The sequence below is a fragment of the Aethalodelphis obliquidens genome, unplaced genomic scaffold (assembly GCF_003676395.1).
Source record: "Aethalodelphis obliquidens isolate GAN/ISIS:26980383/991018 unplaced genomic scaffold, ASM367639v1 scaffold94, whole genome shotgun sequence".
In the NCBI taxonomy this organism is placed as follows: Eukaryota; Metazoa; Chordata; class Mammalia; order Artiodactyla; family Delphinidae; genus Aethalodelphis; species Aethalodelphis obliquidens.
The window spans coordinates 2,593,747-2,608,318 of NW_020838038.1; the positions used below are offsets into that span (position 1 = coordinate 2,593,747).

The following is a 14,572-nucleotide window of genomic DNA, read 5'->3' on the forward strand; positions in this document are numbered from 1 at the left end:
AGCCAGAGAATTTCGTGTGTTATTGACTATGCTACCGCTCTAAATTTTATGCTAAATAAAAAAACATTTTACAGAGAGAAAGGAATTCAGAAGTGCGAGGTGTGGGAGAGACATGAACACAAGAAAACTAGACTCCACTTTTGGGAAACCGAAAGAATAGGTCTCAGAAGGTTTAAGGTTCTAAACGAGGTTAAATAAATGTGACCCCCAAATCAGCTGGACATCAGTCTTTCCTTTGAGATTCAGTTGACCTTGACTTGACCCCCAGTTGAACTTGACTTGATGGAGGAGAGCCCACTGGTGCCCCTGACATCTTTGCGGCTGTATATTTCTTCCGGCCACCTCCAGCTCCACGTTTCTGCGCTTATTCAACTGTCAGTCTCATTCACATCTCAGTTCTCAGGGCCTCATGATTCATCTCTCTTTTCCACAGCTACCCAGGAAGGGAGCACAAGCGTTTTTCCTTTGCTTTTTTGCTCAAATACTCCCACAAATAACTTGTTGATGGTGTAGATTTACTGAAAAGTTTGGTAAAACAGGGAATTTAGCAGCTCTAGCGGAACTAAGTTACTTAGCAAATAACTTAAAAATTGATGCTCTCCCAAGCATCTTGCATAGATAGGTAGGTAGGTAGGTAGGTAGGTAGATAGATGATAGATACACACATAATCTATTACATTTATTGCACACTTTTGTAAATAGTTATGTTCACGTTATCTCCCCACTACTCTGTGACCTCTTTGCGATTGGAACTGTGTCCTGATCAAACTTGTGTAACCCAAGTTTCTCAGGCCAGACCATCTGGAGCAGTACAATAATAAGGAGATAAAGAATGATAAACATAGCAAAAAACTGTATTGTTTCTCCTAGAGCCGAGTGGTAGAATGGTTGGATCCTGTCCCAAATCCCTGCCCTTCCTCTCTCAGGGTTCCTAAGCAGTTCCCAGGTTCTCCCGTCCTTTGCTGAAGTTCTCTCGGAGGCTGTGGCTCTGGGCCCTCTGCTTCCTTCCTTCCTCCCTTGCCTTAGCTCTCAGCCCCTACCCTGGGGACACAGCTGATCTTGACCTTGCCTGGGACCAGTCCCCACAGTGCAGCCATTACCATGGCCTCATCATTTACTGGTGTTGGCCCAGTCACTCCTGTCCTGTCACTGTCCCTTTTGTCCTCACTTTATGACCTTTATGTCAATGGGCCTTCTTTCTTCTAGTTGTACTGTTTGATTCTCAGGCTTCTGAAAGGGCTCACAGGTAACTTAGTTTCTTAAATGTATTAGCATTCAGCTTCTCGCTCTGTCCCTTCATTCAGTTTCTACCACTCTCTCCTCCTCAATAGTATTTGGTTAAATTCCCTTGAGAGCTGGGGCAGCAGATGGTCCAAGGGACACTGCTCAATTAGAGTCACTTTGCTCATCTTGATTGGTTAAAAAGAGAGGTCGAATCCCAGACAAGGACAAAAGACTTGAGTTGAAGGACAGGCTCTGCCACTTAATGGCATTATGAGGCCAAGCCTCCTCATGGTGCCTTCGCTTCCTCTCCTGCTAAAGGCATGAGTGATAATCTCATCTCCCTGTATCTCAGAGTTGTTAATTTCACTCCATAAATGAAAACAATTTGAAAAATACAATGTACTTTACATATTAAAGGGATTATCCGCCAAAAGAGAAGCATGACTGTGAGCAAAATTCTTGGCTTATACTGGATTCCTGGATCTGCCCTAAAACCAACTCAAACCACATTTTGGTTAGCGGCTCTGGCTTCCCAATTGCCATTTAGATGGAGATGTTATAGGGAACTCTGGACAAAGCTATACGAGATCCGAGATCCGGCTTTCCACTTCCAAAACCTGGCCCCCTGTTTTCTGCCCAACCATCTCTAAGCACCAGGAGACTTGGACTTGGATTCCCTGAGGCTAGGTCTCGGCTGGGATGGAGCGGGTCCTTAGGGTGGAGGTGGCGGAACTGGCCTATTGCCTTGTTAGAGTTCACTGGTCATCGTACAGGAATATTTGTCATACTAATAGCTTTGGAACGTGAGCTGCAATTTTTCAACCCACAAAATTGTGTTGCAAAATAAAAATATGTGAGAAAGCCCCGAGAGCTTAAAGCAAACACGATAAATGCCAGCGATGCATGATGTCCCTGATTATCTAAGCCACAAGGCCAGAAAATGCATTAATAGGACAGCACAGATCATAAATCTGTGACTACAGCAGCGTGGTGGGAGACCCTTTGGAGGTGGAAACAGATTGGATGGTATAATGGTCAGAGTTGGATGAGATTAAAATACTGCCTGAGATACTTGATAAAGGAGATGACACAAATAATCCATTTTAAGACTTTTAAGGAAAGGAAGAGTTGGGTGAAAATTGTGAGCTTAATGGATTTGGTCATTTGCTCAACAAGAGCTGGACTTCGTCTCATTTACTCATAATCCTCAGAGTGGGAACAATGTCTTGGCATGTAGTGGGTGCCTAATAAATAATTATTTAGTTAATAGTGAAGTATTGATTCTGTGACCAGTGAATGGGAACTCATCTGCCACTGGAATGCCCAAGATGAACTCTTATTCTCCAGGGCTTCTCTCCAGGTGGCTTTTCATCATTCAGTATCTTGCCTGAGTTTCTTCACAGCATAGCCACTGGCTTTCAAGAGGAGAGCTTCCAACAGGACATGCCTCAGTGCATAAGCACATACTAAGCTTCTGCTGTATCTCATTTACTGATGTCCCATTGGCCAAGTGAGTCACGTGGCCAAGCCTAGAGTTGATGTGGGAAGGGATTAGACAACGGTGTGAACATAGGAAAATGGTTCATTGAAGGCCACCATGTAACAGTCTCCCACAGGGTTGGTTCCTGTCTCTAGCCACACATGGAGACCTTTTAGTCTCTATTGTTTTACAAGAGCTGAACCCTCGTCAGTGTCTTCCTGCTTCCACATACAGAGTACAGGACCTGTGTGGCTTGGTTCTGATCACCGTTTTGCACTTTGGTTCTGTTTCTGATACATGGAAATATTTAGGATCTTAATCACAGCTATAACATGAATTTTCTCATTTATGTCTCTTGTTTTTCTTTTTGAAGCACAATGAGAAGAGAGGAATCTCAAAATATTAAATGAAAGTGTCATCTTGGCTGGAAGTCTGGCTCAGCATCAAATCCATTTTCCATAGTAAGATCCTCTATCAGTTTTCTCCAACCTTCCCTGGAAATACCGCCCTTCTCCTATCTGAACCCTTCCCCTTCTCTCCCGCTGTGAAATTGCACAACAGCATTCACTGGACAGTCAGCATCTGTCTCTGTACCCCGGTCACGTTGTTCTTGGAATAATCTTGCTCCCAGCAGTTGCATGAGCACTCTTTACTTCCAGGAGCTAAATGCTGGCAGCCAGAAATACTCTTTCCCTCTGAACTCCCAGTATTTTTCTTGTATTTCTTTTGTGACATTTATCGCTTCCTACCTTTTATCATAGATATTTACATATGCCTTAACTTTGCCTTGTTTCCTTGCTGGTAAAGCTCATGCCAGTTTTCCCCTGCCTTGTGCCTTGTATATATATAGATAGTGGGTTCTCCATACAAATTCATTGCCTTCCCACTCCAAAATTATCCAAGAGCTAATTTACGTATGAATTTGCAAAGAGTTGAATTTCAAGGGAAGGTGATATCTAGTTTTATTTTATTTTATTATTATTATTTTTTTGGTGGTACATGGGCCTCTCACTGTTGTGGCCTCTCCCGTTGCGGAGCACAGGCATTAATACAGCTAAAACGTATTCAGTGTCTAGTACCAGGAACAGACCCTGCTTCTGCTTACTCCCTGGCTGGGAAGGCAGACATTTAACAAGCAAATACAAATGCCAATTTTCAGAAAGCAGTCCATGTGAGATCCCAAGAAAACACAAGTCTCCAAGGATCAGGTTGAGGAAGAAGGCGGGGGAGGGGGTGTGAGGGGGAACAGGCAAACAAATTGAATATCACCTGATAAATGCTATACCAGCATATGGCCAAAGGGCTGTCAAAATACAAAAGAGGGAGGATTTAATTCTCTCTGGAAGTTTGGGTAGGGCATCAGAAAGGAGCCGAAATCTTCAGGGATGAACAGGCTTTCTACAGGCTTAAGATGGGTGCTGGCAACGATGGTGGTGATGGCGCTCAGGAAGGCATTTGCTCGGCTGGGGAACCCTGTGTACCCACTGTGAGGGCTGGATGACCATCAGACCACTTCCAGTGATTCATTAGCCTCTTGGCCAAGCACCACCATAGCCAGCTGAACCAGTTTGAATGGGAGTTGATATTTCAGGTCAGACCTCAGGTTTTTTTCCTCCAGAGTGGAGGGTTGCCAGGTAGAATGAAACGTGCCCAGTTAAATCTGAATTTCAGATAAACAACGAATATTTTTTTAGTAAAGACCCCAATATTTGGGACACACATATTAAAAAATATTTATTTGAAATTCAAATTACTAAAAACTTTGACTTGACTTTTTGTGTATTGTATTTACTACATCAAGCAATCCTACCAGAATGGTAAGAAACTGGCAGGTCTGCTGTGGCACAGATAATAACAAACAAAACCCCACCATGACCCCAGCTTTCTGTAGCCTTCCCAGCCAAAAGTCTCTCCAATTGGAAGCCAGAGAACAAGCTTCCAGAAAAGGGACGCTGTACCTAGACAACCAAGGCGCGAACCCACCCGACGGTCCGCAAGACCCGCGTTTAGAAGTGCGGTGCATCCTGGGAGTGAGTTTTCTAAGTTCGGATTCGCCTCCGAAGGCCACGGGACTACAACTCCCAGGAGCGCCAAAGAGTTGCTGCGAGGCACGCTGGGAGTACTGGTTTTACCCCGTCGAAGGGTCCCGGTGGGCTGCTTGTGTAACAAGAGCCCAAGGCCGATTTTTAGAGAATCTCAATATTCAGAATTCATATAAAAGGTTAAACCGAGGATTAGTGCTTTCAATACAGAGAAAACAAGTCTTCCGGAACATAGTGGCAACTGTGCAGGCGCCCGCTGACGTTACACCCCGCGCTGAAGGGTGGGGACTGAGCGTCACTCCTGCATGTGACCCCAGCGCCTCTTTGTGATTGGCTGTTCCGGGGGCGCGGCGCTCGGGCGCGGACGCCCCTGATTGGTGCTTCGGGGCAGCGGGGCGGGACTCCGGCTGCAGCCGCGGGAGGTCCGGACACTGGCGGCCATGGGACTCGCTGGTAAGTGCGTGTCTGAGCTTCCCGCGCCGGTACTCCTTGCCGCTTCCAGATGGGACTGAGCTGCCCTCAGGGGAGCGTGGCCGATGATGCAGGGGGCGAAGCCGAGTCGGCTTGAGGGTCGGAGGTCGGGGTCGAGGGTCTCCGGAGTCGAGTGGGGCTGAGGGAGCGCTGGGGCCGCCGAGCTGTAGCCGGTTCCGCGTCGGCTAAGGCGGGCGGGGCGAACGGCTCTGGGACTCCCGGCCTCGACCTCCTGCTCGCTCTTTGGCCGTTTTCCTCCCTTTGGGCCTGGCGAGACCCCGCCTGACTGCGCCGGGGTCGCTGACTGAGCGGGGTCATCCCTTCCTTGGCCCTGGCGCTCCCCAGCGACCCCTCAGCGAGTGAAGCTGGAACGGCGCTCGGCGGGTGGGTGGAAGCACCGTCCTTTTGACCCCAAGCCCCCGCCGGGTCACCCTAAGGCTTCTCTGGAGTCTCTGCTGATAATAACTGTCTAGGAACTTGTTGACCGTGGACTTTACGGCCGTCTCGCATTTGCCGCTCAAGTGGCTGGGTGGGGACCTTGGACCGATCGCTCAACTTGTCTGGTTTCTCATTCGTAAAATGAGAGAGGTATTCACTAGATCTCCAAGCCTTTCTTCAACTTTAAAATTTTAAGATTCTGTGATTGTGCCCTTATGAAAGTGTTAGGCGTGATAACCGTGATAGGCACATTTCTCACAGAACATTGCAGGCTAATGACAGAACTTTAAATGATTTCATTTGGTGCTTTACTCACAGTTTTCGTTACCATTCATCTTTTAAAATTGAATGGAACTGGCAATTCGGGTTTAGGTGACAAACCACAGTAAGAAAATGTTCGTGAAGCCACTTAAAAGTACAGACTTGAAGAATCTTATGATTTGGTAATATTGAATTGTAGTTAGCAAATTCAGCTCAACAAACAGTCATTGAGTATTTCTGAGACAATATTTAAAATAAACATGACTTTGTTGGAGAGAATAGACTTTGCACAAGCTGTTACTTTGCATTTTCTGAGTTTGCGGTGACATCAGAAACTCAGACCTTTAGGATGGCTTCCCATTGTATAGTTGAGTTTCTGGAGGCATGGAAATCTCATTTGTAAAGCTGAGAAGGAGTTTCACTCACTTTCCAAGATTCTCTTTAGCTTTAAATGTCTAAGAATCTGTAATCATACTGAATATTGAGTTGATGATTTTTGCGCTGATGATCTCGGGGACCCCTGAGCTGAACATTTCCTACTTTAGAGGTATAAAATGGCCCCAGATCCAGCCCGTCTCTAGTTTAGTTTTTATCTTTCGATTCCAAACTGAAGGGAGGGATACTCATGGAGGGAAGATATACATAACTGAAAGTTTAAGAAAATGAGGGGAATGGTTTGATTATCACCATTGTTGAACAGGGAAGGAGAAAATAAGGTGTGTGGCATGTGCTACAGGTGACACTTTAAAAAGCTGCTCTCAAAAGACAGTTCTAACTCCAGGTATATTTTAGTGTAAACCACAGACTTAATGCTAGCGAACTTGATGAGATTCATTGAGTCAATGGCTAAGCTCTAAAGTGGGGTTAGCAAACCTTTTCTGTCAAGATCCATATGTTTTATTATGTGAATGAACTGGTTTGTTAACCTGGCAAAGTATTCTATACTTTGGTGTAACAAACATTGTTTAAGATTATGTGTAACAGTATTTTTAGAGCAAAATTAAGATATAAGGACATGCAGAGTCTAGTTTTGTTGTATGACACACAGTAAGTACTAAGCAAGTAAATGCTGTCAAATGCATGAATTCATCATACGCTTTGTTTTATTTCTAGGGGAAAAGCTAACAGATTAACATTAAAAGAATATTTATGTCTGGATTTGGAGTGTGGAATGTATTTTGTCTCTGAGCTTAGATCCTTGTTTACTCTCTCTTTCAGGTACTAGAGGACACATATCTTAACTGGGTTGCTCTAAGGACTAATGCCTAAACCATCTCAGCATGGCCTGTAGAGGAGGAGGTGGGCACGGCCAGCGTCCCTCAGCTTCACTCTCCCATGTCAGCCCTGGACGTCTTTCCACGTGTAGAACCTGTACCCATAATATATGCATGGTGTCGGACTTTTTCTACCCAAATATGGGAGGCGTGGAAGGCCACATTTACCAGCTCTCTCAGTGCCTGATTGAAAGAGGGCACAAGGTCATAATTGTCACCCATGCTTATGGAAATCGCAAAGGCATCCGTTACCTCACTAATGGCCTCAAAGTCTATTACTTGCCTCTGAAAGTCATGTACAACCAATCTACAGCCACGACCCTCTTTCACAGTCTGCCATTGCTCAGGTACATATTTGTTCGGGAGAGAGTCACGATAATCCATTCACATAGTTCCTTTTCTGCCATGGCCCATGATGCCCTCTTCCACGCCAAGACAATGGGCCTCCAGACAGTCTTCACGGACCATTCCCTTTTTGGATTTGCTGATGTCAGCTCGGTGCTTACAAACAAGCTTCTAACTGTGTCTCTTTGTGACACAAACCACATAATTTGTGTCTCTTACACTAGTAAGGAAAACACTGTGCTAAGAGCAGCACTGAATCCTGAAATAGTGTCCGTCATTCCTAATGCTGTAGATCCTACTGACTTCACTCCAGACCCATTTAGGAGGCATGATAGTGTAATAACTGTTGTTGTTGTCAGCAGACTTGTTTACAGAAAAGGTAATGAAATGATAGCTACAAATGCACTGCACAGCCTTTCTTTCCTTGTAGAAAGCTGTTGAATATTTGTGTTATAATGACTGTTGGGCTTTTTGTTTTGTTTTATGGTTTCATAACAACTTCTGCGTTAAATACAGCAAAGAAGGGTCTAATAATGTTTTATACATCTTAAAGGAGAAATTTCTGGAACAGTGGTAAATGCTATCCGCAGCCCCAGCCCTCCCCCCCCCCCCCCCCCGATGTTTTCATAGTTATTTAAAAGGAAAAACAATAACCTGATGTTGTTTAATAGGTCAGGTCTTTTAAAAATTTCTGTACACATGCAGTAGCAAGTACAGGGCCCAGACCATCACATAACCCTTTCTTTTCATTGCAGATATTTTGAAAACTAAGAAAATCGCAAGGGTGAAAACTAAAATCAGCTGTAACTGTATTATTCAGGGATGACCCTAATGAACGTTTGATTTATAGCTTTCCTGTCGTTTTTATGCATACACTCAAAGTCAGTGAGCTTGTTCTGCACGTTACTGTTTTGTAGCTTGCTTATTTCCTTTAATCGTAGATAAGACGTTACTAATGAATTGGCACGTAAGTGCTAAAGGGGGGTCAGATAGCCCAGAGTCTGATCCTGGCTCCATCCTCCTGTGTGATCAAAGACAAGCTACTTGACATCTCCGAGTCTCAATTTTTTTCTATTGTGTGATTTGGGCAACATTGGTAATCTTGTGAGGTTCAGTGATGGTTCCTGTACAGTACTTAGCCCAATTTGTACTCGGTATGTGTCTGCTGTGCACAAGGAGGATTGTTTTAGTGCCTCTGCAGCACTTTATGGATGCCACAGTAGAATTTGTAGAGCCTTGCTGACTAAAAGTCTGAAGCAGTCCAGTTATTCAAAACATAAATGGTTTTCTGGATGGTATTTGAAAACCTGTCCAGCAATCAAAATTGTCACTAAAAGTGGGGAATTGTTAAAAAGATAATATGTAAACGCCCCCCTTTAAAATATTTTAATTTACTCAAAATATTATTACCATGCACTGAATCACCAATAATTTGGTTTAGGCCTGCAGGCTTAAGAGTACTGGTCCACTGATTTGAGCTGCATCTTCCTTCTTGCACAGTCACCTTTAAAAAGTATAACTTACAGTTGCCAGTTTGGGTCTCTTAAATGTGGTGAGAACCTAAAGGCACATGAAGTCATGTACTTCTGGATTTTTCATTTGTTTTTGACCTTATACAGTGGTTCAGGATATCCCCTAATCTGACAAGGTTTTTTTTTTACTGTGTCTTTATTGAATTTTTCAAACCGTTCAGCTTAGTTCCACAGAAACTCATTTTGTCCATTTTTGTGCTATTTAAATACTGTAACAAATATAACAAAATAGGCATCAGACAGATTTGTGGACAAATGCAGCTGATTCTTGGTAAGCATGAAGCTCAGCGGTGGGATCAGAAGTGTCCCAGTGTACTAGGGAGTGGCCTAAAATCCAGATGTGGGCCTTGGCCACGATGTTTTACCTTTGGAATGGAGAGCCTTGGTCCATGCAGTGATCCACTAAGCGGAGGTTGGTGAGAAAACTTCTACTGAACTGCGTTTTTGGGGGTGAAGGCAATGAAATGCTTCCATTCCTTACTTGAAGAAGATGTGAATGGAGCAGCATTCTGTGTTCTGAAGCCCTCTTGGGATATTGGTAATGTGTTTGTTGTAACTTAAGAAATGTGCCTATTTTGTTTTTTCACCAAATAATATACCTTTGTGAGATAGCTAGCTGAGAAAGCATATGATGCGTGCATGGTCAAGGATCAGAGCAAAATTAACTTACCTGTTCAAAGATTGAACCTTTACCTTTACTGCACTAACTATGGTATTTTAACCAGCTGAGCTAACCACCAAAGAGTGAAGGTACAGCCTTTCCCGTTCTCAGTTCAGTCATTTAACAAATATTTATCAAACCCTTTCCGTATGTCAGGCACTGTGCAAAAAGTAACATTCTGAGAAGGAATGGCCACATCTGTAGTTCAAACGTGAGTAGTTGTATTAATGGTCCATTAATTATTAATGAATTAATTTCTTTAGGAGGTGTTCATTTGGACCAGATATCAAAGGCCACTGGAACATATTAAGTAAGAGAGAATAAATCAGAAGTCCTATTACCCAGGATCCCTGGCCTCTTCCCTCTTCCATTGAGCCTGTTTTGCTCTCAGGCAGGGTTTAGCAGTGCTCACGTGCATGTGCAGACATGCCCCACTTCTGCTCTAGTGCTAATGATGACTTACATTTATATTCTGCAGTTGATAAAGCCTGTACATGATACAGTACCTAACTTGACCCTCCCAGCAACTGTAGGGTAGATGTTATCTGCATGTAACAGACAAAGAAACTGAGTCTCAGAGGGGGTAAGTAACTCACCCAGGTTACACAGTAAGTAACAGAGATGACAAGCCTGAGTTGAGCTCTTCTGCAGTTAAGGTCTCCTGTTCCCTCCACCCTCAGCCCAGCCACCATTATCCTAGGTATAGATTCAGAAGATTCTATTAGACTGTGCTTTAGAAGCACTTCAGATCAGAGCTTTTCTTGTCCATTTTGTGAGAATATGGCAATTGAAAGTCCTTTGGTATGTTTCATTGTGTTGGACGCTTGCTAGAGGCACGAGAACATTTCTTATTATGGGGAAAAAACCTTTATTCTTAGAATAATAATATAGATCGTTGATAATATTAATCGTTTCCGTTTCTTTTAAAGTACTTGTCAGAATTAAACAACAATGCATTTAAAGCCCACCGCCTGGTATAGTAAGCCCTCAGTAATTGTAGCTATTGTTACTAATTATGATTATTGCTCTAGATGTGGGGTTTTGGGCTTTTTTCATTTAAAGAATGGATTCTTAACCTTTGTATTAGAAGGGAGAGAGGGCAAGGAGGGAGGGGAAGGAAACAATTATACGAGGTAACTTGTTAAAAGTCATTAAGACACCTTCTGGTTTATCTAAAAATCCAGTTGATGGACTTGGTAATAAACTTGAAACAAAGATAGGTAAGATTTTAATGAGAAGCTTTCATAATTCAGAAAAGCCACATGTGGGGCTTCCCTGGTGGTGCAGTGTTTGAGAATTCGCCTGCCGGTGCAGGGGACGTGGGTTCGTGCCCCGGTCCGGGAAGATCCCACATGCCTCGGAGCGGCTAGGCCCGTGAGCCCATGGCTGCTGAGCCTGCGCGTCTGGAGCCTGTGCTCAGCAACGGGAGAGGCCACAACAGTGAGAGGCCCGCGTACCGCAAAAACAATAACAAAAAAAGCCACGTGTGAATTTATGTTTGCTAATGCAGTCATATTTTGAAAATACTAGCAGAGTTTACGTAATAAATCCTACTTGGAATTATTTAATAAAAATGACCCTATATATATTATTTCTCCTACCATCTTTTTAATAATTGATCTGCCTGTATTTGGGAAGATTGATAGAAGTGCAGTTCTTGTGTATGTATGTGTATGCATTTCTTTAACTGGCTTATTTTACATTTACTTTTGAATGTGTATGATTTGTACTTGTTAATGAGCTAAATTCTTAAACATCAACACTGCTGTCACTTTGGATTGCTACTTTCAGACTAGTAGGGCATGATTTATTTTGCTGCTTTATATTACCTAAGGTTGTATAAACATAAGAAAGTTTCATTAAAAAGAAAAAAAAGGACCAAGATGCACCCTTTTGTTCTGCAGACTGTAATGATCTGGCAGTGGAAGTCCTGCCACCTTCATTCACTGTCATTCGGGGGAAGTGGGCTGTAGCAGATTTGGATGGACTCTTACAAATTTTGCTAATACCCTAGTGTTCGCTGCAAAGTCCTCTGTACAAACTGCATTCTCAACACAATGGAGGCAGCAGTCATATTTTGCTCCTTAGCCCTTTCCTATAGTAGGAAGTAGAATCATAACGCTGGTAGAATTTTGTAGGTGAAAGAGACCTTGGACTTCAGGTACGTCGGTCTGTTCATTTTCTCTTATCAGGAAAGTCCCATTATCAGAGTTTGCTCATAAAAAGGCTGGGTCAAGACCCAGATCTCCAGTCAGCTCTCCTGCTCTGCAGAAAGTTTTAACTGAAATGTAAGCTACCTCAAATGCCATTTTTTAGCAGTAGGTGTGTAAACACAGGTGAATAACCTACAACACAATGTTGAAACGGAACAGAATAGTCCACGAACTGGGTGTGTGGAAGGTACCCATGGGTGTCAGTGTATATATCCTCAAGAACTCTTGGGGGACCCCTGGCAGTTTGAACGATTCCACCATTCCAGGAAAGGTTTGAGAGAATTTGTTTCTCTCCTTAAGTAAGGGAGGCATAGCTAATATTACTTTTCAAAGTGAGTGGATTCTCAGAAGTTCTGATAAAATTTTTTTTAAGGTTAATTATTGATAACTCAAACATTCAACTTGATGTTTTCAGGGACCGATTTGCTTAGTGGTATAATACCTGAACTCTGTCAGAAATATCCCAATTTAAATTTCATAATTGGAGGAGAGGGACCAAAGAGAGTCATTTTGGAAGAAGTACGGGAAAGATACCAGCTCCATGACAGGTATTGATGGATTCCATATTGTCTTGGGTGAGAAAATATCAGTTACCTAAAATTGGTTTTGGCTACATGCCTGCATTAAGTGGGCTGCTTCTCCTACATGTACTTGACATAAAAATGTAATGCAAGGCCTATTTAAGAAAAATTATATAAAATGGGGAACCCTAGTTAAGGAATTCATAATTTTATTTTTTCTGTTAGCCCAACATTATCTGACTTTAGGGGGCCCTGGTTGGGGCACCCGAGAATGCACAAAAAAACAGCTATTTGACTGGAAATGTTTGCAGATTCTCCAGCCATACTGAGTTGTGATTTAAATAGCACGGCCCAAATCATGTAAATTGCTCTGCATGTACAGATTCGAACATTTCTCTTCCTCGGTAACTTAGTTAACATGTGAGCTGTGTGCATGTGAAGCATCAATTTAAAAGGAACATTTTCCTGTTTAGAAACGACACTTTAACATTTACTCATCAAAGTGTATTAACATTTTCATTGAATGCAGACTGATTTTGGAGAAGATGAAATTTGATCTGTGTGACAAAAGTTAGAAATATGTTAGCTGCACAAGCTTTAACCAAACAGCTTTATGTGACTTCCTTTTAGATCAGAGTTGGGTGATATTAATCTTTTGAGATGGAAAACATTAGAAGCAGTAAGATTCTAAGTATAAGATGAGTAGCACACGTGGCTTATAAATGGTATTTCTTTTGTAGCATGATTTTTACTCCCCTCTTTTTTCTCTCGTTTCAAAAATCAGAGTGCGTCTCTTGGGAGCCTTAGAACACAAAGATGTCAGAAATGTCTTAGTTCAAGGACATATCTTTCTTAATACTTCCCTTACTGAAGCATTCTGCATGGCAATTGTGGAAGCAGCCAGTTGTGGTTTACAGGTAAAAAGCTTTGAGGGCTTATTACACTGTTGGGGTCTCTGTATTTGTATTTTGAAAAATAATCAGATGCAGTCTGTAATATTTTTTTAAATTGGTATTGTTTATTTTCCTGAGAGATGAATTATGGAGGATCACATGTTCTTTTTTCCTTTTTAAGGTTGTAAGTACCAGGGTTGGTGGAATTCCTGAAGTACTTCCAGAAAATCTTATCATTTTATGTGAGCCTTCTGTAAAATCTTTGTGTGAGGGATTGGAAAAAGCTGTTTCCCAACTGAAGTCAGGAGCATTGCCGCCTCCAGAAAATATCCACAACATCGTAAAGACTTTCTACACCTGGAGGAATGTTGCGGAGAGAACTGAAAAAGTATGTCACATGCTAAGAGAAGGGTATTTGAAGATTGTGTCTTGAATTCTTACTTGATGTTTCACATACACACTTGCTGCTTTTATATAGGTTTACCATTTCTGCTCTATTGCTTAAGTTTATGAAGTCTCTTCCAAGTGAAAAGAAGTGAATTCTGTATTACTTCTGGTATATGTTAGGCTAAGTTTCTAGTCAAATCATTGCATTTGACATCTGAAAATAGCAGTAATGCAGTATCTAGACCTTTCATTAAACTGGGCATGCAGGAGTTACAAAATTTTCTAGAAGTCACAACAATTAGAGGCAAAACTAATATTAAGATCTACTCTTAGACATTTTCTTGAGGCTCTTTATAATTCTAAAGCATGTAAGTCTATTAGAAAATATACGGTTTTGCTTAGCCCGATTGTGGCAACTTATAAGTCACAAATAGTTAATCCAGGCTACTTCCTAAAACTCCCGTGTCACTTTTGCTAGCTGCTGTGATTTTTCTACAGGAGAGGGATTTTTGCATCTTTGGGCTGATTGAGAACATAGTAAGTTAGAATTCAAAAAGCACGTGACAAATGTTGGCAATAGGATCACAAATAAAAAGCAGCAGTAGAAAATTGGTAAAAGGACAGGTGCAGGAAATAGGTTAATGCCCTTAGGTGGGAGAGTACAGTTGTAGGAAATGCTTCCTTATTTCGAGGTCAGGACTTCATTTATTCTACTCAGTTGTGCCCTTTGCTTAAGTACCTCTCATGACTTCGTCTACCTCCTGCCTCTTATTATCACATAGCAAGCTGGATGGAAACGCTGTGCTTCTTAGAAATTGTGACCCAGAAAG

At 42.3% G+C, this 14,572-nt stretch overlaps 1 protein-coding gene across 2 annotated transcripts; it reads left to right on the plus strand.

The window, feature by feature from the left end:
• Nucleotides 1-5,152: 5,152 nt before the first annotated feature.
• On the plus strand, nt 5,153-13,361 carry PIGA (phosphatidylinositol glycan anchor biosynthesis class A). Of its 2 annotated transcripts, XM_027095721.1 has the most exons (3): nt 5,153-5,199; nt 7,135-7,914; nt 13,247-13,361. In XM_027095721.1, exons 2-3 carry the CDS (start codon nt 7,197-7,199, stop codon nt 13,267-13,269), a joined length of 741 nt encoding a protein of 246 aa, XP_026951522.1. In that variant the 5' UTR covers nt 5,153-5,199; nt 7,135-7,196; the 3' UTR covers nt 13,270-13,361. The 2 variants fall into 2 exon arrangements, with proteins under 2 accessions (XP_026951522.1, XP_026951521.1); XM_027095720.1 differs by lacking the exon at nt 13,247-13,361 and having other exon boundaries at nt 7,135-8,063.
• The last annotated feature ends 1,211 nt before the right edge of the window (nt 13,362-14,572 follow it).